Source organism: Gracilinanus agilis, chromosome 6, assembly GCF_016433145.1.
Source record: "Gracilinanus agilis isolate LMUSP501 chromosome 6, AgileGrace, whole genome shotgun sequence".
In the NCBI taxonomy this organism is placed as follows: Eukaryota; Metazoa; Chordata; class Mammalia; order Didelphimorphia; family Didelphidae; genus Gracilinanus; species Gracilinanus agilis.
The window spans coordinates 288,922,023-288,941,922 of record NC_058135.1 but is presented as its reverse complement, the minus strand read 5'-3'; the positions used below and the strand labels follow the sequence as shown (position 1 = coordinate 288,941,922).

At 43.2% G+C, this 19,900-nt stretch overlaps 2 protein-coding genes across 2 annotated transcripts; both read right to left on the bottom strand.

Moving 5' to 3' along the window:
* Window positions 1–2,467: 2,467 nt before the first annotated feature.
* Window positions 2,468–6,984, bottom strand: LOC123251430 (vasopressin-neurophysin 2-like). The gene is made up of 3 exons (XM_044680685.1): window positions 6,865–6,984; window positions 4,903–5,104; window positions 2,468–2,708 (listed from the first exon to the last, which is right to left on the bottom strand). The coding sequence occupies exons 1-3, from the start codon at window positions 6,982–6,984 to the stop codon at window positions 2,524–2,526; spliced, it is 507 nt and encodes a 168-aa protein (XP_044536620.1). The 3' UTR covers window positions 2,468–2,523.
* A 6,979-nt stretch (window positions 6,985–13,963) lies between these two features.
* LOC123251391 (vasopressin-neurophysin 2-like) lies at window positions 13,964–18,480 on the bottom strand. The gene is made up of 3 exons (XM_044680642.1): window positions 18,361–18,480; window positions 16,399–16,600; window positions 13,964–14,204 (listed from the first exon to the last, which is right to left on the bottom strand). Exons 1-3 carry the CDS (start codon window positions 18,478–18,480, stop codon window positions 14,020–14,022), a joined length of 507 nt encoding a protein of 168 aa, XP_044536577.1. The 3' UTR covers window positions 13,964–14,019.
* Between the last annotated feature and the right edge of the window lie 1,420 nt (window positions 18,481–19,900).

Sequence of the window (19,900 nt, the reverse complement as noted above, 5' to 3'; positions counted from 1 at the left end):
GAACTGTGCCCAAAGGGCTACTAAACTGTTCATACCCTTTGACCCTGTAAATACCACCACTAACTACCACCACCTGTAAATAAAGGTCTGTATCCCAAAGAGATCATAAAAATGGCGGAAGGGACCTACTTGTAGAAAAATATTTATAGCTGCTCTTTTTGTGGTGGCAAAGAATAGGAAAATGAAAGGAATGTCCATCAACTGGGGAATGGCTGAACAAGTGTGGTATGTGATGGTGATGGAATATTCTTGTGCTATAAGGAATGGTGAACAAGATGATTTCAGGAAGAGCTGGAAAGACCTACATGAACTGAGAGTGAAATAAGCAGAATGAGAAGAACATTGTACATTGTAACAGCAGCAATATTATGGAATGATCAACTGTGAAAGTCTTAGCTACTTTCAGCATTGCAATGATCTGGGACAATTCTGAAGGATTTAAGATAAAGAATACTGCCTTGAGACGGGAGTTCCTAGATTCAAATCTGGCCTCAGACATTTCCTTCTCTTCAATCCCTTTTGCTCTCCTCACCCCATAGCCATTCTCTTTCCAGACCTCACTGTGGCTCTTGCAATATTCTCTGCACTAATCTTGCTGCTCTAGTCTCTCCCATCTCTAACCCATCCTCTCCATAGTTGCCCAAGGACTTGTCTGATGAATTCACTCACTGCTCTGCTCAGGACCATGGACAGTGGCTTCTTCCTGCCTTCAGGATCAACTACAAATTCCTTCTGCATTTCAAGCCTTTCACAACATATCTCTAACCTACATTTCCAGTTTTTTTTTTTTTAAAAACCCTTACCTTCCGTCTTGGAGTCAACACTGTGTATTGGCTCCAAGGCAAAAGAGTGGTAAGGGTAGGCAATGGGGGTCAAGTGACTTGCCCAGGGTCACACAGCTGGGAAGTGTCTGAGGCCAAATTTGAACCTAGGACCTCCCATCTCTAGGCCTGGCTCTAAATCCACTGAGCTACCCAGCTGCCCCCTACATTTCCAGTTTTAATACATGTTATTATTCCCTTCCGCCAGCTCTATGGCCCAGTCAAACTGGCTTTCTGTTCCTCACACATGACATTCCATTCCCCATCTTTGGGGCTTTTCACAGGCTCTCTTCCCTACTTCTTGAAGTACACCACCTACTCTCCTCTGCCTCATGGAGTCCCAAAGCTCTATTCAAGTCATTCCTTTTAAATGAGAACTGGGCGGTTTGGGGGGGGGAGAGAGCAGCGAAGGGAATAAGCATTTATTAAGGGCCTACTATGTGCCAGGCACTCTACTACTCTCTTTATACAAATATTAACTTATTTGGTCCTTCAAATATTATCACTTGATCCTCATAACAATCCTGGGAAATAGATGCTCTTACTGTCTCCAATTTACAGACAAGAAAACTAAAGCAACAGAGGTTAAGTGACTTGCCCAGTATCACACAGCAAATAAGGCTCGGATGCTGGATTTTTTAAAAATCCTTATCTTTTGTCTTAGAATCAGTACTGAGTATTGCTTCTAAGGAAGAAGAGCAATAGGGACTAGACAATGGAAACTAAGGGACTTCCTCAGGGTCACACAGCTAGGAAGTGTCTGAGGCCATATTTGAACCCAGGACTTCCTGTCTCTAGGCCTGGATCTCTATCCACTGAGCCACCTAGCTGCCACTATAAACTTATTCTTCCTTTAACCCTTGCCTTCCATCTTAGAATCAATACTAAGTATCAGTTCCAAGGCAAAAGAGCAATTAGGACTAGGCAATTGGGATTGAGTTATTCGCCCAGGGCACACAGCTTGGAAGTGTCTGAGGTCAGATTTGAACCCAGGACCTCCTGTCTTTGGCCCTGGTTCTCAATCCACTTAGCCACCTAGGTACACCTGAAGCTTTGAACTCAGGTCTTCTTGACTCCAGGAACAGTTGCTGAGAGTACATATTGTTGTACTTTTGTATTCCTATTTCCTGTACCTGGCATACAGCAGGACCTATAGCAGAAAGGGACTTCAGAGGCCACCTGGTCCAACCTTTCCATTTTACAGATGAGGAAAATGAGGCTCAGGAGGGTTAAGGGACTTTTAAGTGTTTAACAAATATTTGTAGGGGCAGCTAAGTGGCTCCATGAATTGATAGCCAGGCCTGAAGACAGAGGGTCCTAACTTTAAACCTGGACTCAGACACTTCCTAGCTGTGTGACCTTGAAAAAATTCACTTAATCCCTTACTGCACTTCTGCTTAGGAACCAACACATAGTATTGATCCTAAGATGGAAGGTAAAGGTTTAAAAAAACCAAATACTTTGTTGATAAGCTGTTTGAACAGAAACAGCAGAAATTCTGCTCAAAGACTTTCAATGAAGGAAAAGTCTCAATTTCCAAAGAGATTCCCCACCACCTCATCCCACTCACACATTAAAAGACAGAGTCCAAAAGCCCAGAATAACTAAGGACCTTTATTTTCTAGAGACACTGAAGGGTGGGACTGGGGAGGATCAGAGGTGGCATGCTGGAGAGAGGAGTGGCTCCTCATCAGAAGAATTATCAATAGATAGCTTCCTCTTTAGGAAGCTGCAGGTCTCCCCTGTGCTGGTCTGACATCTGCACTTGGTGTAGCAGGAAGGCACTGGCTGGCCCATCCAGCTGGGTCCAACTGCTCTTTTCACTGGCCTTTGCCCTCCTCCGGCTGCCAGGGTCCTCCGAGCAGGCTGGCTCTGCCGTACAGCTCTCTGTGGGAACAGCAAAGGAAAAAATAAGGATTATATAAAGTTGGGTCACAGAAAGAAGCATTTCTGTTAAAAATGGCAAATAAAGTAGATCTGGGAGGCTGTGATATTTTCCTGAATTAGCCTGGACATTTGAGGTGGGATGGTGCTCAGGAGCAAGAAGACAGAAAGATTATTGGGGAAGGGAGGACACTTCCCTTACCTGAGGAAGAGTTTCTTTGAGCAGGATTCATTCTTAGGACCAGCTGGCCCAGAGGTGAGTCCTACATGGCCTATCTGGCCTTTTTTCCAGGTCTCAGGGATGTAATCCCAATTTCCAGTGACCACCCTCAAGGTGGGTGAGTCCCTAGGATCCTCATTAGTCACACTTGAAGGTGGATTGATTTATCTAGATGTGTTCAGGGCTTAAAACATTTGCTTCAAATATCTTTCATTGCTTTCAATTTTGACATTTGATCTTCCACAAACCAGTTAAATGCCTCCAGCATTCAGAACCCTATACTAGCTCCAGGGGGAGATACAGTATTTAGATAACACAAGATCCCTGCCCTCAGTTTATAACTTAGGATCCCTGAGAAGAAGCAGGAGGTTAACCCAGATATTCCAGCTTGCATCTGAGCACACCTTTCCTCCTCCATTCTGGTAAGTTTTTCTTTGAGATCCAAATGGATATAATGGAAAATGTTGTGATTTGGTAGTCAGATAAGATCTGGGGAAGGCACTAACCTTCTCTTTTGTTGTCTGAAGTATTCTCCAATAAAGTGAATAGAGGATTTAGGGGGGCAGCTGAGTAGCTCAAACAGGAGGTCCTAGGTTCAAATCTGGATTCAGATACTTCCTAGATGTATGACCCTGGGCAAGTCACTTAACCCCAATTGTCTAGCCCTTACTGATCTTCTGCCTTAGAATCAATATGCAGTATTTATTCTAAGACAGAAGATAAGGGTTTAAAAAATAGAGGACTTAGGCTGAAATGATTATAAGGAGAGGGAGCCATTTCTGAGGACCCTAAACTAGGTCTGTGGCTTTCCTGTGGAGCGGGAGGTCTAAGCCCATCAGTCTCTGGAGAGAAAGTATTTTTTTCCAATTGAAGCAACTGTTCAGCTTGTTCATTCTTTCCCTTCCCCCCATCCCCTCATTTCCTGATTCATAAAAATTCAGATTCTACTCTTCCAGAGGGAGGGAGATATAATGATCCCTAATTTCTTCTGTCTCTACATTAGACAATTTTAAAGACATGCTAACACCCATACCCCCCCCCACACACACAAACACACCACCACCACCACTCCTACCACAACCACCACCACAGTCCAGATAGGAAAACCCTCTTGGAATTTGTTAGAGAGCACTGAACATCTTCCCAAATCTTTGAATAGATCATTCTGACATCCCCTAGGAATGAAAGATCTCAGTGTGGTTCAATATGTCTTGCTTCATGACATCATTCTAAAAATCTGTTTGAATCAATTTGCAGTTAAAATTGTATTTGGCAAATCAATAACTCAAGAGGAAGCAAGCAAGCATGCAGGACCAGGGGACAATTAAACAGCTACACAAATACAGAAAATTATAACTAAACAGCATGCATCAACAATTTTTCACTAAACTTTTCATTTCATTGTCATAGGGTCAATGCAAATTGACACTTACTGTGTAACTTAACAGTATTAGAACTCTGCCTGGGCCATTGAAAAGGTAAATAACTTATCTAGGGTCACACAGCAACTATGTGTCAGAAGGAGAACTTGGACCCAAGTCTTTCTGAACATAAAGCCAGTTCTCTATCCACTGTGGCACTTTGACTAACAACTACAAAATCATCCAAGTAAGCAGCAATATTATCAGTTATCAAATAAGCAGCAACGGTGGGGCAGCTAGGTGGCTCAATAGATAAAGTATCAGGACTGAAGTTGGGAGGACCTGGGTTCAAATCTGGCCTCAGACATTTTCTAGCTGGGTGTCTCTGGGCAAGTCACTCAACCCTGTTTGTCTAGCCCTTGTCCTTATGTCTTAGAGTTGTTACTAGCAGAGAAAATAAGGGTGATTTTTTTAATTGATGAAGTACTTTTTATTAAAGGAATACCCTTCCAAAAATAAAATTAAACTAAAAAGGTAAATAATTTTCATCTCAAAAAACTAAGAAACTTCAAAAACATTCTCAGGAGGAGCAAGGAACTGGGGCTCTCCTCATTACCATGATTACAGCAGATCCCAGCAATAGCACAGCGCCCTTTATTCCCACAGGGCTTCTGGGCAGCCTGGCATGGGGAGGGCAGGTGGTTCTCTTCATGGCATTTCTGGCTCTCAGCAGTGCCCATGTAGCAGCCTATTTCATTCCCACAGCAGATGCTGGGCCCAAAGCATCGTCCTTTGCTCCCAGGACCACACGAGGGGCACTATAGGGAGGAACCAGGGTTAGCAAATACACAGTCTCTGTCCTCTGTAAGAATGTGTCCATTTTCCCCCACCTTTCACACTTGTCTTCTCTGTATCCCAATTCTTCCCACCCCTTCCTCTTGTCCCTTCTTATCTTTATTTTAATGCCATACCATCTTCAAATTTCCTTTGTCTTCTCCCTCCCTCCTCTCTTAAGCTTCCCTTAATCCTCTTCTCTGTTTCTAGTATCTTCTCTTTCCGCTCTCATCCCCTTATATATTCTCCTTTCTTCCTTCTCCCATTCTCTCTTTTCTCTTTAATACCCTTTTCCTCTCCCTGCTTCTCTAGTCTTTCTTTTCATTTTTTCCTACTGTCTTAATCCTGCTCTCCCCTCTTCCCTTCTCTTCAGTTGTCTCCTAGGAACCCTGCCTAACCCCTGGGGGACCTACTCCTTCTATAAGAGCTGCCTACAGGAAGTCAGGTTTGGGGATCTGTGTTTCCTTTTCCCAGCCTACTCACCCACCTACCTGTATTCTGCTTAGGAAAGTCTGTTTTTCTGGCTTTCCTTTTTGGGTGAAGATGGAATTGTTCACTCACCTCTTTTCTGCCACTATAACTTTCTCAGTTCACTGGAAACTGGCTTTGGACTTTCCTATCTTGATGAAATATTGAAAGATGGATAGAGCAAGTGAAGGAGAAAGAGAGAAAGGCTGAGATAGGAAGATAAACTACTTAGCCTCCTTTGCCTGGACGCTGGCCAGGGTACTGAAGCGACCAGCAGTTAATAGTTTAAAGGAGGATAGAGCAAAGGAATTGGTTCCTCCCTAGGAAAGGCCAGAAGCACCAGGTGCTGGGGCAGGGGTTTGGGAGAACTACATCTTTCATATGCTCAGGAGTCCTCGCAGAAGAGATCCCTTGAAGGAAGTCCAACAGAACTTCCTGGACGCAAGCAAAGTTACCCTAAGAGCTGGCACTGCTTTTTTTTCCCCTGGAACTCTAAGACCTCACTCCACTTCTCTACCTATCATGTGACTCAGGAGGTGACTTCTGAGCTTAAAATGGAAGCTGAAAAATCATATCTTTGGTGAGCTTAAAGGCCTACTCATTGGGAAAAGAAGGTGTCTGAAGAGTTAGCTGCCTCTTTAAAGTTCCCATTAGGGCTGGATTCTGCAGAGATAGCTCCTGTAGGGCTCCAGGAAGTCTGTTCTACTCTCCTAGTACAGCAGTGAAGCACCCACAGGCAGCCTCTACATTCTTATACCTTGGTCTCCCTTGTTCCTTTCGTTCCTCCTTTCCCCCTTCCATTACTTCAATGTATCCTGATTCACCTTAATTCTCTTTGCTTTCTTTTGCCTATCTTTTCTTTGCCTGCTTCCCTCTAACACATGGTAATCCTCACCCTAAGACCTCTCCCTTCTTTGTCCCCATAGCTTCTTTCTGCCTATTTCACATTATTTTCTCTCCCCTTCCTCTCTCTGCCTTTATTACTTCTTTCTGCCTTTTCTACTTATCTTACTTTGCCTCCTTCTCCATATTTATTTTTCTCTCTTCTTTCCTGTATTCTCTTCAGTGTCTCTTTTCAAGTCCCTCCCTCTGACTTCCCTTACACCTCAATCTTAACCTCACTATACACCCGTGTTTTCATGGGGCCCGTCCCAAAACAGATATACTACCCCAGGGCAACTAGATGGGCCGGTCAGGCCCAGAGTCTCTCTCTCCTCACAAAGATCTGCTGGTTCCCTGACACTCACAGGAGAAACCCTGACCTAGCCAGTCATACCTGTCTCATCTCTATGCCAGACAGGGAACGCTTGCCTCCCTTTGGACAGTTCTGGAAGTAGCAGGCAGAGGTGAAAGTGAGAAGGCAGAGAAAGCTGCCCAACAGCCTGACATGTGGCATCTTGGCAGTACGTCAGGAGGCTGGAGTTCTGGCTGTGGTTGCTTTGTTGAACTGAGCTAGCTCTAGTTCTTGGCTTCAGGGATCACAGCTGCTTATTTATACCCCCTTTGAGACTACCACAATAACAGCCTCTTTCCTCTCCCTCCCTATTTCCCCCTCCCCCTCCTGCATCTCCCAAGTGTCTTTCCATGAACCCTAAGCAGGAAGAGAATTCCATCCTGGTGATTCAAGGCTCAGACTCAGAGCCTGCTTGTCTGAAGATGACCTATGGACATGTGTGCCCCTGTACATCTATGTCTGTGCTAAATGCTTGAAAATATTATCTCATTTTATTCTCACAACCCTAGGAGGTAGGGGTTATTTTAATATCATTTTTCCCTTGAGGAAACTGGGGCAGACAGAGGTCAAGTGGCATGTCCAAGATCACACAGCTAATCAGTGCTTAAGGCTAGATGTGAATTCAAATCTTCCCGACTTGAGGCTGAGTATGTATTCACTTTTCCATCTACCTACCTCAAGCCTACAAATTGCTATGGAGAGGACTTCTTTTTTTGATAAGAACTGTTTAGAAAACCAGTAGCACTAAGCACCCTCCTTTAACGGTGTTTAAGAACGTGCAACCTCTATCCACGAGAGTTACAGAGGATGAGAGAGGCGAGCCAGCAAGGGATTTCCAAAGGGAATCAGACTGCAGGTCACTCGCATCCTAAATCATGGGTTTTTTCCTTTCCATTTTCTTTGTTGCATCTTCGAGCAGAAAGGGATAGGTAGGACAAGAAGGGGGACATTAAGGGGAAGACAGAGGTGCTTTCTCATATAAGAGATGACTAGAACAGCTTCCCTATTAACTGAGAGGGTCCATGAAACTAGTTACCCTGAGACAAGAGAAAATGCCATAGCAACAGGATTCAAGGAGGCAATAACATAGTCACTGGAGGGAATTGATCCAAAATTGGGTCACTTAATTACCAAGGCATGGGACTATCATAGTTATTTTCTGATTAAGAACTGGGAGGATGAACAATGGTCTCATTTTTTCAAAGTAAGAGTCTTTTTTTCTCCCAGAAATAACCTGACCCATACCACTGACCAGTTTGGAAGAGCTGGAGGCTGGATTTAAAAGCTTTATGACTCAAGTAGTCATTATGATTAGAGAAATACCAATACCAGCACAAATGACTTCAGGTGGAAGTTAGCAATGAAGATAACAGCATATTACATCACAATAGACTTATCAGGACCAGGAAAGCCTTCTTGGTGTGTGGCTGTAGAGAAAAAGTGCAGGAAGCCATCAAAGCCTGTGACATTTAGCACAGCTTGTCGAGAGCTCTGGCATCTGCAAAGCAGAAGTCAGAAGGATGGAAATTTCTCACTCATTTTCCCCTATGTGACTCTTTTCTCAGTAGCATTCACTTGTATTAAAACTATTGCAATCAGTATCCTTATTCAGCCCCAGGGAGACACAGGAAAACAATGCAGGCTCATGGCAAGAACAACCACAGTCACAGACTACTCACTATGCCAAAATAAACCCCTAAAGAAACCCCCATAATACAGAAACTTCCCCTAGAATCATCCCTGCAATAAACCAGCAGTTAGTGAGTTAATGCAAGTTTCTAAAATCCCCAGCAAGAATGTACCTGGCCTGGGTTTGTTCCCAAACTCCCACGGACCAAGGAAACAGTGAAACACAAGGAAAAGAGGGGAATGACAAATTAGCACAGGATCACCCTTCCAGAACTGCATTCTTATTAAGCCTGTAGCAGAAAAAACAGCAAACATACTTTTGAAAAATAGTGAAAAATGAAAGAATATAATAGGAACAAAATTTGGACCAGACTGATATTATTGTATCTTATTTGATGTAATCAACTACCATAACTATCTTCTTGGTTGATGATAGGTATGAATAGCATAAAGTAAGAATATGCATGATTTAATTAGTTAAAATATAATCTACCATTATGCTTAGCTAGGAAATGATGTTCTTGTACCTTATGGATGGCTGAAAATAATAAAGTTCCAACTAAGCCATTTCATAATGAATAATTCTTGACCAAGCTTGCTTCTTTGTTTAACCACAGTAGGATAATTAGTAAATGCCAATCATATGATATTTCAAAAGCTAATATGTGATTTTGAATGTATGGGAAAATCAAAACCTGTATGAGATCATAAAGAAAAAAGGGCATAAATATAAAAATCAGCACATGGCACCAGAGAGAACAGCCTCTGCAATTCCACTTGCATTCTGGCTAGTTTTCATTTCATTTTCACCACAACATCCCACCTCTCGGCACAAATGACTTCTGGTGGAAGTTAGCAATGAGGATAACTGTGTGTTATATCATGATAGACTTATCAGGACCAGGAAAGCCTTCTTGGTGTGTGGCTGTAGAGAAAAGGCCCTCACAGAACCTGGAGGAAATCTGCTCTGGGTCAGCTGAGCAGAAGCCAACTGGGAAACAAACAGATATTGGTGATCAGGGGAAATAGGAATGGGAAGGAGCATGGTAAGGGGGAAATGAAAGCATTAGAAAGGTCCAAGCACATGAAGCATTTTTCAGTTGGAGTATCAGAAATAATAGAAGCCAGTTTGGAAACAATCAGATGGTTGTGAATAACAAAATTATTGATCAGTCACAAATTCGAGAAATCAGGATTTGTTTTTTTCTACTTTCATTCCTGACAAGATGAGAGTATTATAAAGAGAATTAGCTGGTACAAGGATGCCTTGACTTCTTAGGCTGTCAATCACTCAATCTAATGCCTCCTGCTCCCTGTTCTGAAGAAGCTATTGGACAACAGAAGGAGGAGACATCCCAGTTTTTACCTGGAAAGAAACAAGACTTGCATTTTATCAAGGGGCCAGAATTTGCATGTTCTTTTGACCAAGGAAAAAATAAAACCTAAGACCTAACCTGAGATCTATTTCTGCTGCAAGGAGAAAGGGCTGTGGTCAGTACAAGGAGTAATTCTATCGTTAGGGAAGGAACATTAGAATTTCCTTTTATTGTAGCCTTCAGTTGGCACCAGAGGTCTCTTCTCAGCACTATCAAACCAAGAATGTCAGAGGAGAAAAGCATACTCGATCAGTCAATCAACATTTATTAACCACCTAGGATGTGCTAGGTTAGGAAAGGAAATGACAAACCACTCCAGTATCTTTGCCAACTAAACTCCCAAAAGAGTCAGACATAGTGAACAACAACAATGTGCCAGGCACTCTGCTAAGTGCTGGTGATACAAAAACAAGCAAAAGATAATCCCTGCCTTAAAAGAGCTTACAGTCTAAAGAGAGAGACAGCATGCAACACATATATACAAAGCAAGCTATATACAGAATACATAGGAAGTAATTAAGATAGAGAGAGCACTAGAATTAAGACAGGTTAGTTAGGGAAATTCAACTGTAAAAAATGGGATTTTAGATGAGACTTAAAGGAAGCCAAGGGAGGTCAGTAATTGGAGGAGAGGAGGGATAGCTTTCCAGGCATGGAGGATAGCCAGAGAAAATGTCCAGAGCTGAGAGATGAAGTATCTTGTTCCTGGAATAGCCAGGAAGCCAATATCACTGGATAGAAGAGCATGTGTTAGGAAGTAAGAGTACCAATCTGAACTGACAGGAGAAAGAAAAAGACAGCTAATAGGCATCCCTTCTGTATCTTCCATTCCTACCTTGCCTGCTGTGCTGGAGAACTGGGGACAGAAATATGAGGAAAGTGTAGAATGAGTGATCTCAGTATCAGAGCAGAAAATTTTCCACTATTCCAGATGCAATAGCAAGTACTTAGGGAATTACAGAAAGGTGTTGAAAGGGAAGGCAAAAGGTCAAGAAGATCTTCAGGGTCCCATCATTGACTATGTTAGCATATTAAAACAGGTGAAACTCATTTCTATCACAAGAAATCTATGTGAAAAATAATTTAACCTGAATCATTTTTGAGGTATAAAGTTAGTCCTTTTTCATTGTCAGTGTGAAAAATTGCAGGAATCAGAAAGGTTATTTTCCCCCTTAGCATATTTACATTATATTTCCCAGTTTTTCCTTCCTCCACTACAGCCCAGATCAAGAAGTAGAAAAAAGAATTGGGATCAGTGATAACATAAGGAAGTTTCATAACTGAAAAATCCATGTCCTTATTTTTTTTTTTGGAGACTGGGTCTCCTATCTCCATCAGGCTGCAATTATAGCAACCACTGACTGTCTCCATCCCAGAACTGATTCAGTACCAAAGCTTTGACCTTCTCCAGTTCTCACCTGGACCAATTTTCTCTTCCTTTGGCAACCTGGTCATCCCCTGTATGTTGGTACCAAACTTAGTAGGGATTGACTTTAACCCTATTGCAGCTCAGAACTCTAGAGCTCAAGTGTTCCACTAGCCTCACTCTACCTTGTAGCAGGTGTGGACCACTGCACCATACACCTTACTTCTTAAAATGATCCAAGTTAGAACTAATGCATTGTTGGTGGAGTTGTGAACTCATCCACCTATTCTGGAGGGTAATTTGGAACTGTGCCCAAAGGGCTACTAAACTGTTCATACCCTTTGACCCTGTAAATACCACCACTAACTACCACCACCTGTAAATAAAGGTCTGTATCCCAAAGAGATCATAAAAATGGCGGAAGGGACCTACTTGTAGAAAAATATTTATAGCTGCTCTTTTTGTGGTGGCAAAGAATAGGAAAATGAAAGGAATGTCCATCAACTGGGGAATGGCTGAACAAGTGTGGTATGTGATGGTGATGGAATATTCTTGTGCTATAAGGAATGGTGAACAAGATGATTTCAGGAAGAGCTGGAAAGACCTACATGAACTGAGAGTGAAATAAGCAGAATGAGAAGAACATTGTACATTGTAACAGCAGCAATATTATGGAATGATCAACTGTGAAAGTCTTAGCTACTTTCAGCATTGCAATGATCTGGGACAATTCTGAAGGATTTAAGATAAAGAATACTGCCTTGAGACGGGAGTTCCTAGATTCAAATCTGGCCTCAGACATTTCCTTCTCTTCAATCCCTTTTGCTCTCCTCACCCCATAGCCATTCTCTTTCCAGACCTCACTGTGGCTCTTGCAATATTCTCTGCACTAATCTTGCTGCTCTAGTCTCTCCCATCTCTAACCCATCCTCTCCATAGTTGCCCAAGGACTTGTCTGATGAATTCACTCACTGCTCTGCTCAGGACCATGGACAGTGGCTTCTTCCTGCCTTCAGGATCAACTACAAATTCCTTCTGCATTTCAAGCCTTTCACAACATATCTCTAACCTACATTTCCAGTTTTTTTTTTTTTAAAAACCCTTACCTTCCGTCTTGGAGTCAACACTGTGTATTGGCTCCAAGGCAAAAGAGTGGTAAGGGTAGGCAATGGGGGTCAAGTGACTTGCCCAGGGTCACACAGCTGGGAAGTGTCTGAGGCCAAATTTGAACCTAGGACCTCCCATCTCTAGGCCTGGCTCTAAATCCACTGAGCTACCCAGCTGCCCCCTACATTTCCAGTTTTAATACATGTTATTATTCCCTTCCGCCAGCTCTATGGCCCAGTCAAACTGGCTTTCTGTTCCTCACACATGACATTCCATTCCCCATCTTTGGGGCTTTTCACAGGCTCTCTTCCCTACTTCTTGAAGTACACCACCTACTCTCCTCTGCCTCATGGAGTCCCAAAGCTCTATTCAAGTCATTCCTTTTAAATGAGAACTGGGCGGTTTGGGGGGGGGAGAGAGCAGCGAAGGGAATAAGCATTTATTAAGGGCCTACTATGTGCCAGGCACTCTACTACTCTCTTTATACAAATATTAACTTATTTGGTCCTTCAAATATTATCACTTGATCCTCATAACAATCCTGGGAAATAGATGCTCTTACTGTCTCCAATTTACAGACAAGAAAACTAAAGCAACAGAGGTTAAGTGACTTGCCCAGTATCACACAGCAAATAAGGCTCGGATGCTGGATTTTTTAAAAATCCTTATCTTTTGTCTTAGAATCAGTACTGAGTATTGCTTCTAAGGAAGAAGAGCAATAGGGACTAGACAATGGAAACTAAGGGACTTCCTCAGGGTCACACAGCTAGGAAGTGTCTGAGGCCATATTTGAACCCAGGACTTCCTGTCTCTAGGCCTGGATCTCTATCCACTGAGCCACCTAGCTGCCACTATAAACTTATTCTTCCTTTAACCCTTGCCTTCCATCTTAGAATCAATACTAAGTATCAGTTCCAAGGCAAAAGAGCAATTAGGACTAGGCAATTGGGATTGAGTTATTCGCCCAGGGCACACAGCTTGGAAGTGTCTGAGGTCAGATTTGAACCCAGGACCTCCTGTCTTTGGCCCTGGTTCTCAATCCACTTAGCCACCTAGGTACACCTGAAGCTTTGAACTCAGGTCTTCTTGACTCCAGGAACAGTTGCTGAGAGTACATATTGTTGTACTTTTGTATTCCTATTTCCTGTACCTGGCATACAGCAGGACCTATAGCAGAAAGGGACTTCAGAGGCCACCTGGTCCAACCTTTCCATTTTACAGATGAGGAAAATGAGGCTCAGGAGGGTTAAGGGACTTTTAAGTGTTTAACAAATATTTGTAGGGGCAGCTAAGTGGCTCCATGAATTGATAGCCAGGCCTGAAGACAGAGGGTCCTAACTTTAAACCTGGACTCAGACACTTCCTAGCTGTGTGACCTTGAAAAAATTCACTTAATCCCTTACTGCACTTCTGCTTAGGAACCAACACATAGTATTGATCCTAAGATGGAAGGTAAAGGTTTAAAAAAACCAAATACTTTGTTGATAAGCTGTTTGAACAGAAACAGCAGAAATTCTGCTCAAAGACTTTCAATGAAGGAAAAGTCTCAATTTCCAAAGAGATTCCCCACCACCTCATCCCACTCACACATTAAAAGACAGAGTCCAAAAGCCCAGAATAACTAAGGACCTTTATTTTCTAGAGACACTGAAGGGTGGGACTGGGGAGGATCAGAGGTGGCATGCTGGAGAGAGGAGTGGCTCCTCATCAGAAGAATTATCAATAGATAGCTTCCTCTTTAGGAAGCTGCAGGTCTCCCCTGTGCTGGTCTGACATCTGCACTTGGTGTAGCAGGAAGGCACTGGCTGGCCCATCCAGCTGGGTCCAACTGCTCTTTTCACTGGCCTTTGCCCTCCTCCGGCTGCCAGGGTCCTCCGAGCAGGCTGGCTCTGCCGTACAGCTCTCTGTGGGAACAGCAAAGGAAAAAATAAGGATTATATAAAGTTGGGTCACAGAAAGAAGCATTTCTGTTAAAAATGGCAAATAAAGTAGATCTGGGAGGCTGTGATATTTTCCTGAATTAGCCTGGACATTTGAGGTGGGATGGTGCTCAGGAGCAAGAAGACAGAAAGATTATTGGGGAAGGGAGGACACTTCCCTTACCTGAGGAAGAGTTTCTTTGAGCAGGATTCATTCTTAGGACCAGCTGGCCCAGAGGTGAGTCCTACATGGCCTATCTGGCCTTTTTTCCAGGTCTCAGGGATGTAATCCCAATTTCCAGTGACCACCCTCAAGGTGGGTGAGTCCCTAGGATCCTCATTAGTCACACTTGAAGGTGGATTGATTTATCTAGATGTGTTCAGGGCTTAAAACATTTGCTTCAAATATCTTTCATTGCTTTCAATTTTGACATTTGATCTTCCACAAACCAGTTAAATGCCTCCAGCATTCAGAACCCTATACTAGCTCCAGGGGGAGATACAGTATTTAGATAACACAAGATCCCTGCCCTCAGTTTATAACTTAGGATCCCTGAGAAGAAGCAGGAGGTTAACCCAGATATTCCAGCTTGCATCTGAGCACACCTTTCCTCCTCCATTCTGGTAAGTTTTTCTTTGAGATCCAAATGGATATAATGGAAAATGTTGTGATTTGGTAGTCAGATAAGATCTGGGGAAGGCACTAACCTTCTCTTTTGTTGTCTGAAGTATTCTCCAATAAAGTGAATAGAGGATTTAGGGGGGCAGCTGAGTAGCTCAAACAGGAGGTCCTAGGTTCAAATCTGGATTCAGATACTTCCTAGATGTATGACCCTGGGCAAGTCACTTAACCCCAATTGTCTAGCCCTTACTGATCTTCTGCCTTAGAATCAATATGCAGTATTTATTCTAAGACAGAAGATAAGGGTTTAAAAAATAGAGGACTTAGGCTGAAATGATTATAAGGAGAGGGAGCCATTTCTGAGGACCCTAAACTAGGTCTGTGGCTTTCCTGTGGAGCGGGAGGTCTAAGCCCATCAGTCTCTGGAGAGAAAGTATTTTTTTCCAATTGAAGCAACTGTTCAGCTTGTTCATTCTTTCCCTTCCCCCCATCCCCTCATTTCCTGATTCATAAAAATTCAGATTCTACTCTTCCAGAGGGAGGGAGATATAATGATCCCTAATTTCTTCTGTCTCTACATTAGACAATTTTAAAGACATGCTAACACCCATACCCCCCCCCACACACACAAACACACCACCACCACCACTCCTACCACAACCACCACCACAGTCCAGATAGGAAAACCCTCTTGGAATTTGTTAGAGAGCACTGAACATCTTCCCAAATCTTTGAATAGATCATTCTGACATCCCCTAGGAATGAAAGATCTCAGTGTGGTTCAATATGTCTTGCTTCATGACATCATTCTAAAAATCTGTTTGAATCAATTTGCAGTTAAAATTGTATTTGGCAAATCAATAACTCAAGAGGAAGCAAGCAAGCATGCAGGACCAGGGGACAATTAAACAGCTACACAAATACAGAAAATTATAACTAAACAGCATGCATCAACAATTTTTCACTAAACTTTTCATTTCATTGTCATAGGGTCAATGCAAATTGACACTTACTGTGTAACTTAACAGTATTAGAACTCTGCCTGGGCCATTGAAAAGGTAAATAACTTATCTAGGGTCACACAGCAACTATGTGTCAGAAGGAGAACTTGGACCCAAGTCTTTCTGAACATAAAGCCAGTTCTCTATCCACTGTGGCACTTTGACTAACAACTACAAAATCATCCAAGTAAGCAGCAATATTATCAGTTATCAAATAAGCAGCAACGGTGGGGCAGCTAGGTGGCTCAATAGATAAAGTATCAGGACTGAAGTTGGGAGGACCTGGGTTCAAATCTGGCCTCAGACATTTTCTAGCTGGGTGTCTCTGGGCAAGTCACTCAACCCTGTTTGTCTAGCCCTTGTCCTTATGTCTTAGAGTTGTTACTAGCAGAGAAAATAAGGGTGATTTTTTTAATTGATGAAGTACTTTTTATTAAAGGAATACCCTTCCAAAAATAAAATTAAACTAAAAAGGTAAATAATTTTCATCTCAAAAAACTAAGAAACTTCAAAAACATTCTCAGGAGGAGCAAGGAACTGGGGCTCTCCTCATTACCATGATTACAGCAGATCCCAGCAATAGCACAGCGCCCTTTATTCCCACAGGGCTTCTGGGCAGCCTGGCATGGGGAGGGCAGGTGGTTCTCTTCATGGCATTTCTGGCTCTCAGCAGTGCCCATGTAGCAGCCTATTTCATTCCCACAGCAGATGCTGGGCCCAAAGCATCGTCCTTTGCTCCCAGGACCACACGAGGGGCACTATAGGGAGGAACCAGGGTTAGCAAATACACAGTCTCTGTCCTCTGTAAGAATGTGTCCATTTTCCCCCACCTTTCACACTTGTCTTCTCTGTATCCCAATTCTTCCCACCCCTTCCTCTTGTCCCTTCTTATCTTTATTTTAATGCCATACCATCTTCAAATTTCCTTTGTCTTCTCCCTCCCTCCTCTCTTAAGCTTCCCTTAATCCTCTTCTCTGTTTCTAGTATCTTCTCTTTCCGCTCTCATCCCCTTATATATTCTCCTTTCTTCCTTCTCCCATTCTCTCTTTTCTCTTTAATACCCTTTTCCTCTCCCTGCTTCTCTAGTCTTTCTTTTCATTTTTTCCTACTGTCTTAATCCTGCTCTCCCCTCTTCCCTTCTCTTCAGTTGTCTCCTAGGAACCCTGCCTAACCCCTGGGGGACCTACTCCTTCTATAAGAGCTGCCTACAGGAAGTCAGGTTTGGGGATCTGTGTTTCCTTTTCCCAGCCTACTCACCCACCTACCTGTATTCTGCTTAGGAAAGTCTGTTTTTCTGGCTTTCCTTTTTGGGTGAAGATGGAATTGTTCACTCACCTCTTTTCTGCCACTATAACTTTCTCAGTTCACTGGAAACTGGCTTTGGACTTTCCTATCTTGATGAAATATTGAAAGATGGATAGAGCAAGTGAAGGAGAAAGAGAGAAAGGCTGAGATAGGAAGATAAACTACTTAGCCTCCTTTGCCTGGACGCTGGCCAGGGTACTGAAGCGACCAGCAGTTAATAGTTTAAAGGAGGATAGAGCAAAGGAATTGGTTCCTCCCTAGGAAAGGCCAGAAGCACCAGGTGCTGGGGCAGGGGTTTGGGAGAACTACATCTTTCATATGCTCAGGAGTCCTCGCAGAAGAGATCCCTTGAAGGAAGTCCAACAGAACTTCCTGGACGCAAGCAAAGTTACCCTAAGAGCTGGCACTGCTTTTTTTTCCCCTGGAACTCTAAGACCTCACTCCACTTCTCTACCTATCATGTGACTCAGGAGGTGACTTCTGAGCTTAAAATGGAAGCTGAAAAATCATATCTTTGGTGAGCTTAAAGGCCTACTCATTGGGAAAAGAAGGTGTCTGAAGAGTTAGCTGCCTCTTTAAAGTTCCCATTAGGGCTGGATTCTGCAGAGATAGCTCCTGTAGGGCTCCAGGAAGTCTGTTCTACTCTCCTAGTACAGCAGTGAAGCACCCACAGGCAGCCTCTACATTCTTATACCTTGGTCTCCCTTGTTCCTTTCGTTCCTCCTTTCCCCCTTCCATTACTTCAATGTATCCTGATTCACCTTAATTCTCTTTGCTTTCTTTTGCCTATCTTTTCTTTGCCTGCTTCCCTCTAACACATGGTAATCCTCACCCTAAGACCTCTCCCTTCTTTGTCCCCATAGCTTCTTTCTGCCTATTTCACATTATTTTCTCTCCCCTTCCTCTCTCTGCCTTTATTACTTCTTTCTGCCTTTTCTACTTATCTTACTTTGCCTCCTTCTCCATATTTATTTTTCTCTCTTCTTTCCTGTATTCTCTTCAGTGTCTCTTTTCAAGTCCCTCCCTCTGACTTCCCTTACACCTCAATCTTAACCTCACTATACACCCGTGTTTTCATGGGGCCCGTCCCAAAACAGATATACTACCCCAGGGCAACTAGATGGGCCGGTCAGGCCCAGAGTCTCTCTCTCCTCACAAAGATCTGCTGGTTCCCTGACACTCACAGGAGAAACCCTGACCTAGCCAGTCATACCTGTCTCATCTCTATGCCAGACAGGGAACGCTTGCCTCCCTTTGGACAGTTCTGGAAGTAGCAGGCAGAGGTGAAAGTGAGAAGGCAGAGAAAGCTGCCCAACAGCCTGACATGTGGCATCTTGGCAGTACGTCAGGAGGCTGGAGTTCTGGCTGTGGTTGCTTTGTTGAACTGAGCTAGCTCTAGTTCTTGGCTTCAGGGATCACAGCTGCTTATTTATACCCCCTTTGAGACTACCACAATAACAGCCTCTTTCCTCTCCCTCCCTATTTCCCCCTCCCCCTCCTGCATCTCCCAAGTGTCTTTCCATGAACCCTAAGCAGGAAGAGAATTCCATCCTGGTGATTCAAGGCTCAGACTCAGAGCCTGCTTGTCTGAAGATGACCTATGGACATGTGTGCCCCTGTACATCTATGTCTGTGCTAAATGCTTGAAAATATTATCTCATTTTATTCTCACAACCCTAGGAGGTAGGGGTTATTTTAATATCATTTTTCCCTTGAGGAAACTGGGGCAGACAGAGGTCAAGTGGCATGTCCAAGATCACACAGCTAATCAGTGCTTAAGGCTAGATGTGAATTCAAATCTTCCCGACTTGAGGCTGAGTATGTATTCACTTTTCCATCTACCTACCTCAAGCCTACAAATTGCTATGGAGAGGACTTCTTTTTTTGATAAGAACTGTTTAGAAAACCAGTAGCACTAAGCACCCTCCTTTAACGGTGTTTAAGAACGTGCAACCTCTATCCACGAGAGTTACAGAGGATGAGAGAGGCGAGCCAGCAAGGGATTTCCAAAGGGAATCAGACTGCAGGTCACTCGCATCCTAAATCATGGGTTTTTTCCTTTCCATTTTCTTTGTTGCATCTTCGAGCAGAAAGGGATAGGTAGGACAAGAAGGGGGACATTAAGGGGAAGACAGAGGTGCTTTCTCATATAAGAGATGACTAGAACAGCTTCCCTATTAACTGAGAGGGTCCATGAAACTAGTTACCCTGAGACAAGAGAAAATGCCATAGCAACAGGATTCAAGGAGGCAATAACATAGTCACTGGAGGGAATTGATCCAAAATTGGGTCACTTAATTACCAAGGCATGGGACTATCATAGTTATTTTCTGATTAAGAACTGGGAGGATGAACAATGGTCTCATTTTTTCAAAGTAAGAGTCTTTTTTTCTCCCAGAAATAACCTGACCCATACCACTGACCAGTTTGGAAGAGCTGGAGGCTGGATTTAAAAGCTTTATGACTCAAGTAGTCATTATGATTAGAGAAATACCAATACCAGCACAAATGACTTCAGGTGGAAGTTAGCAATGAAGATAACAGCATATTACATCACAATAGACTTATCAGGACCAGGAAAGCCTTCTTGGTGTGTGGCTGTAGAGAAAAAGTGCAGGAAGCCATCAAAGCCTGTGACATTTAGCACAGCTTGTCGAGAGCTCTGGCATCTGCAAAGCAGAAGTCAGAAGGATGGAAATTTCTCACTCATTTTCCCCTATGTGACTCTTTTCTCAGTAGCATTCACTTGTATT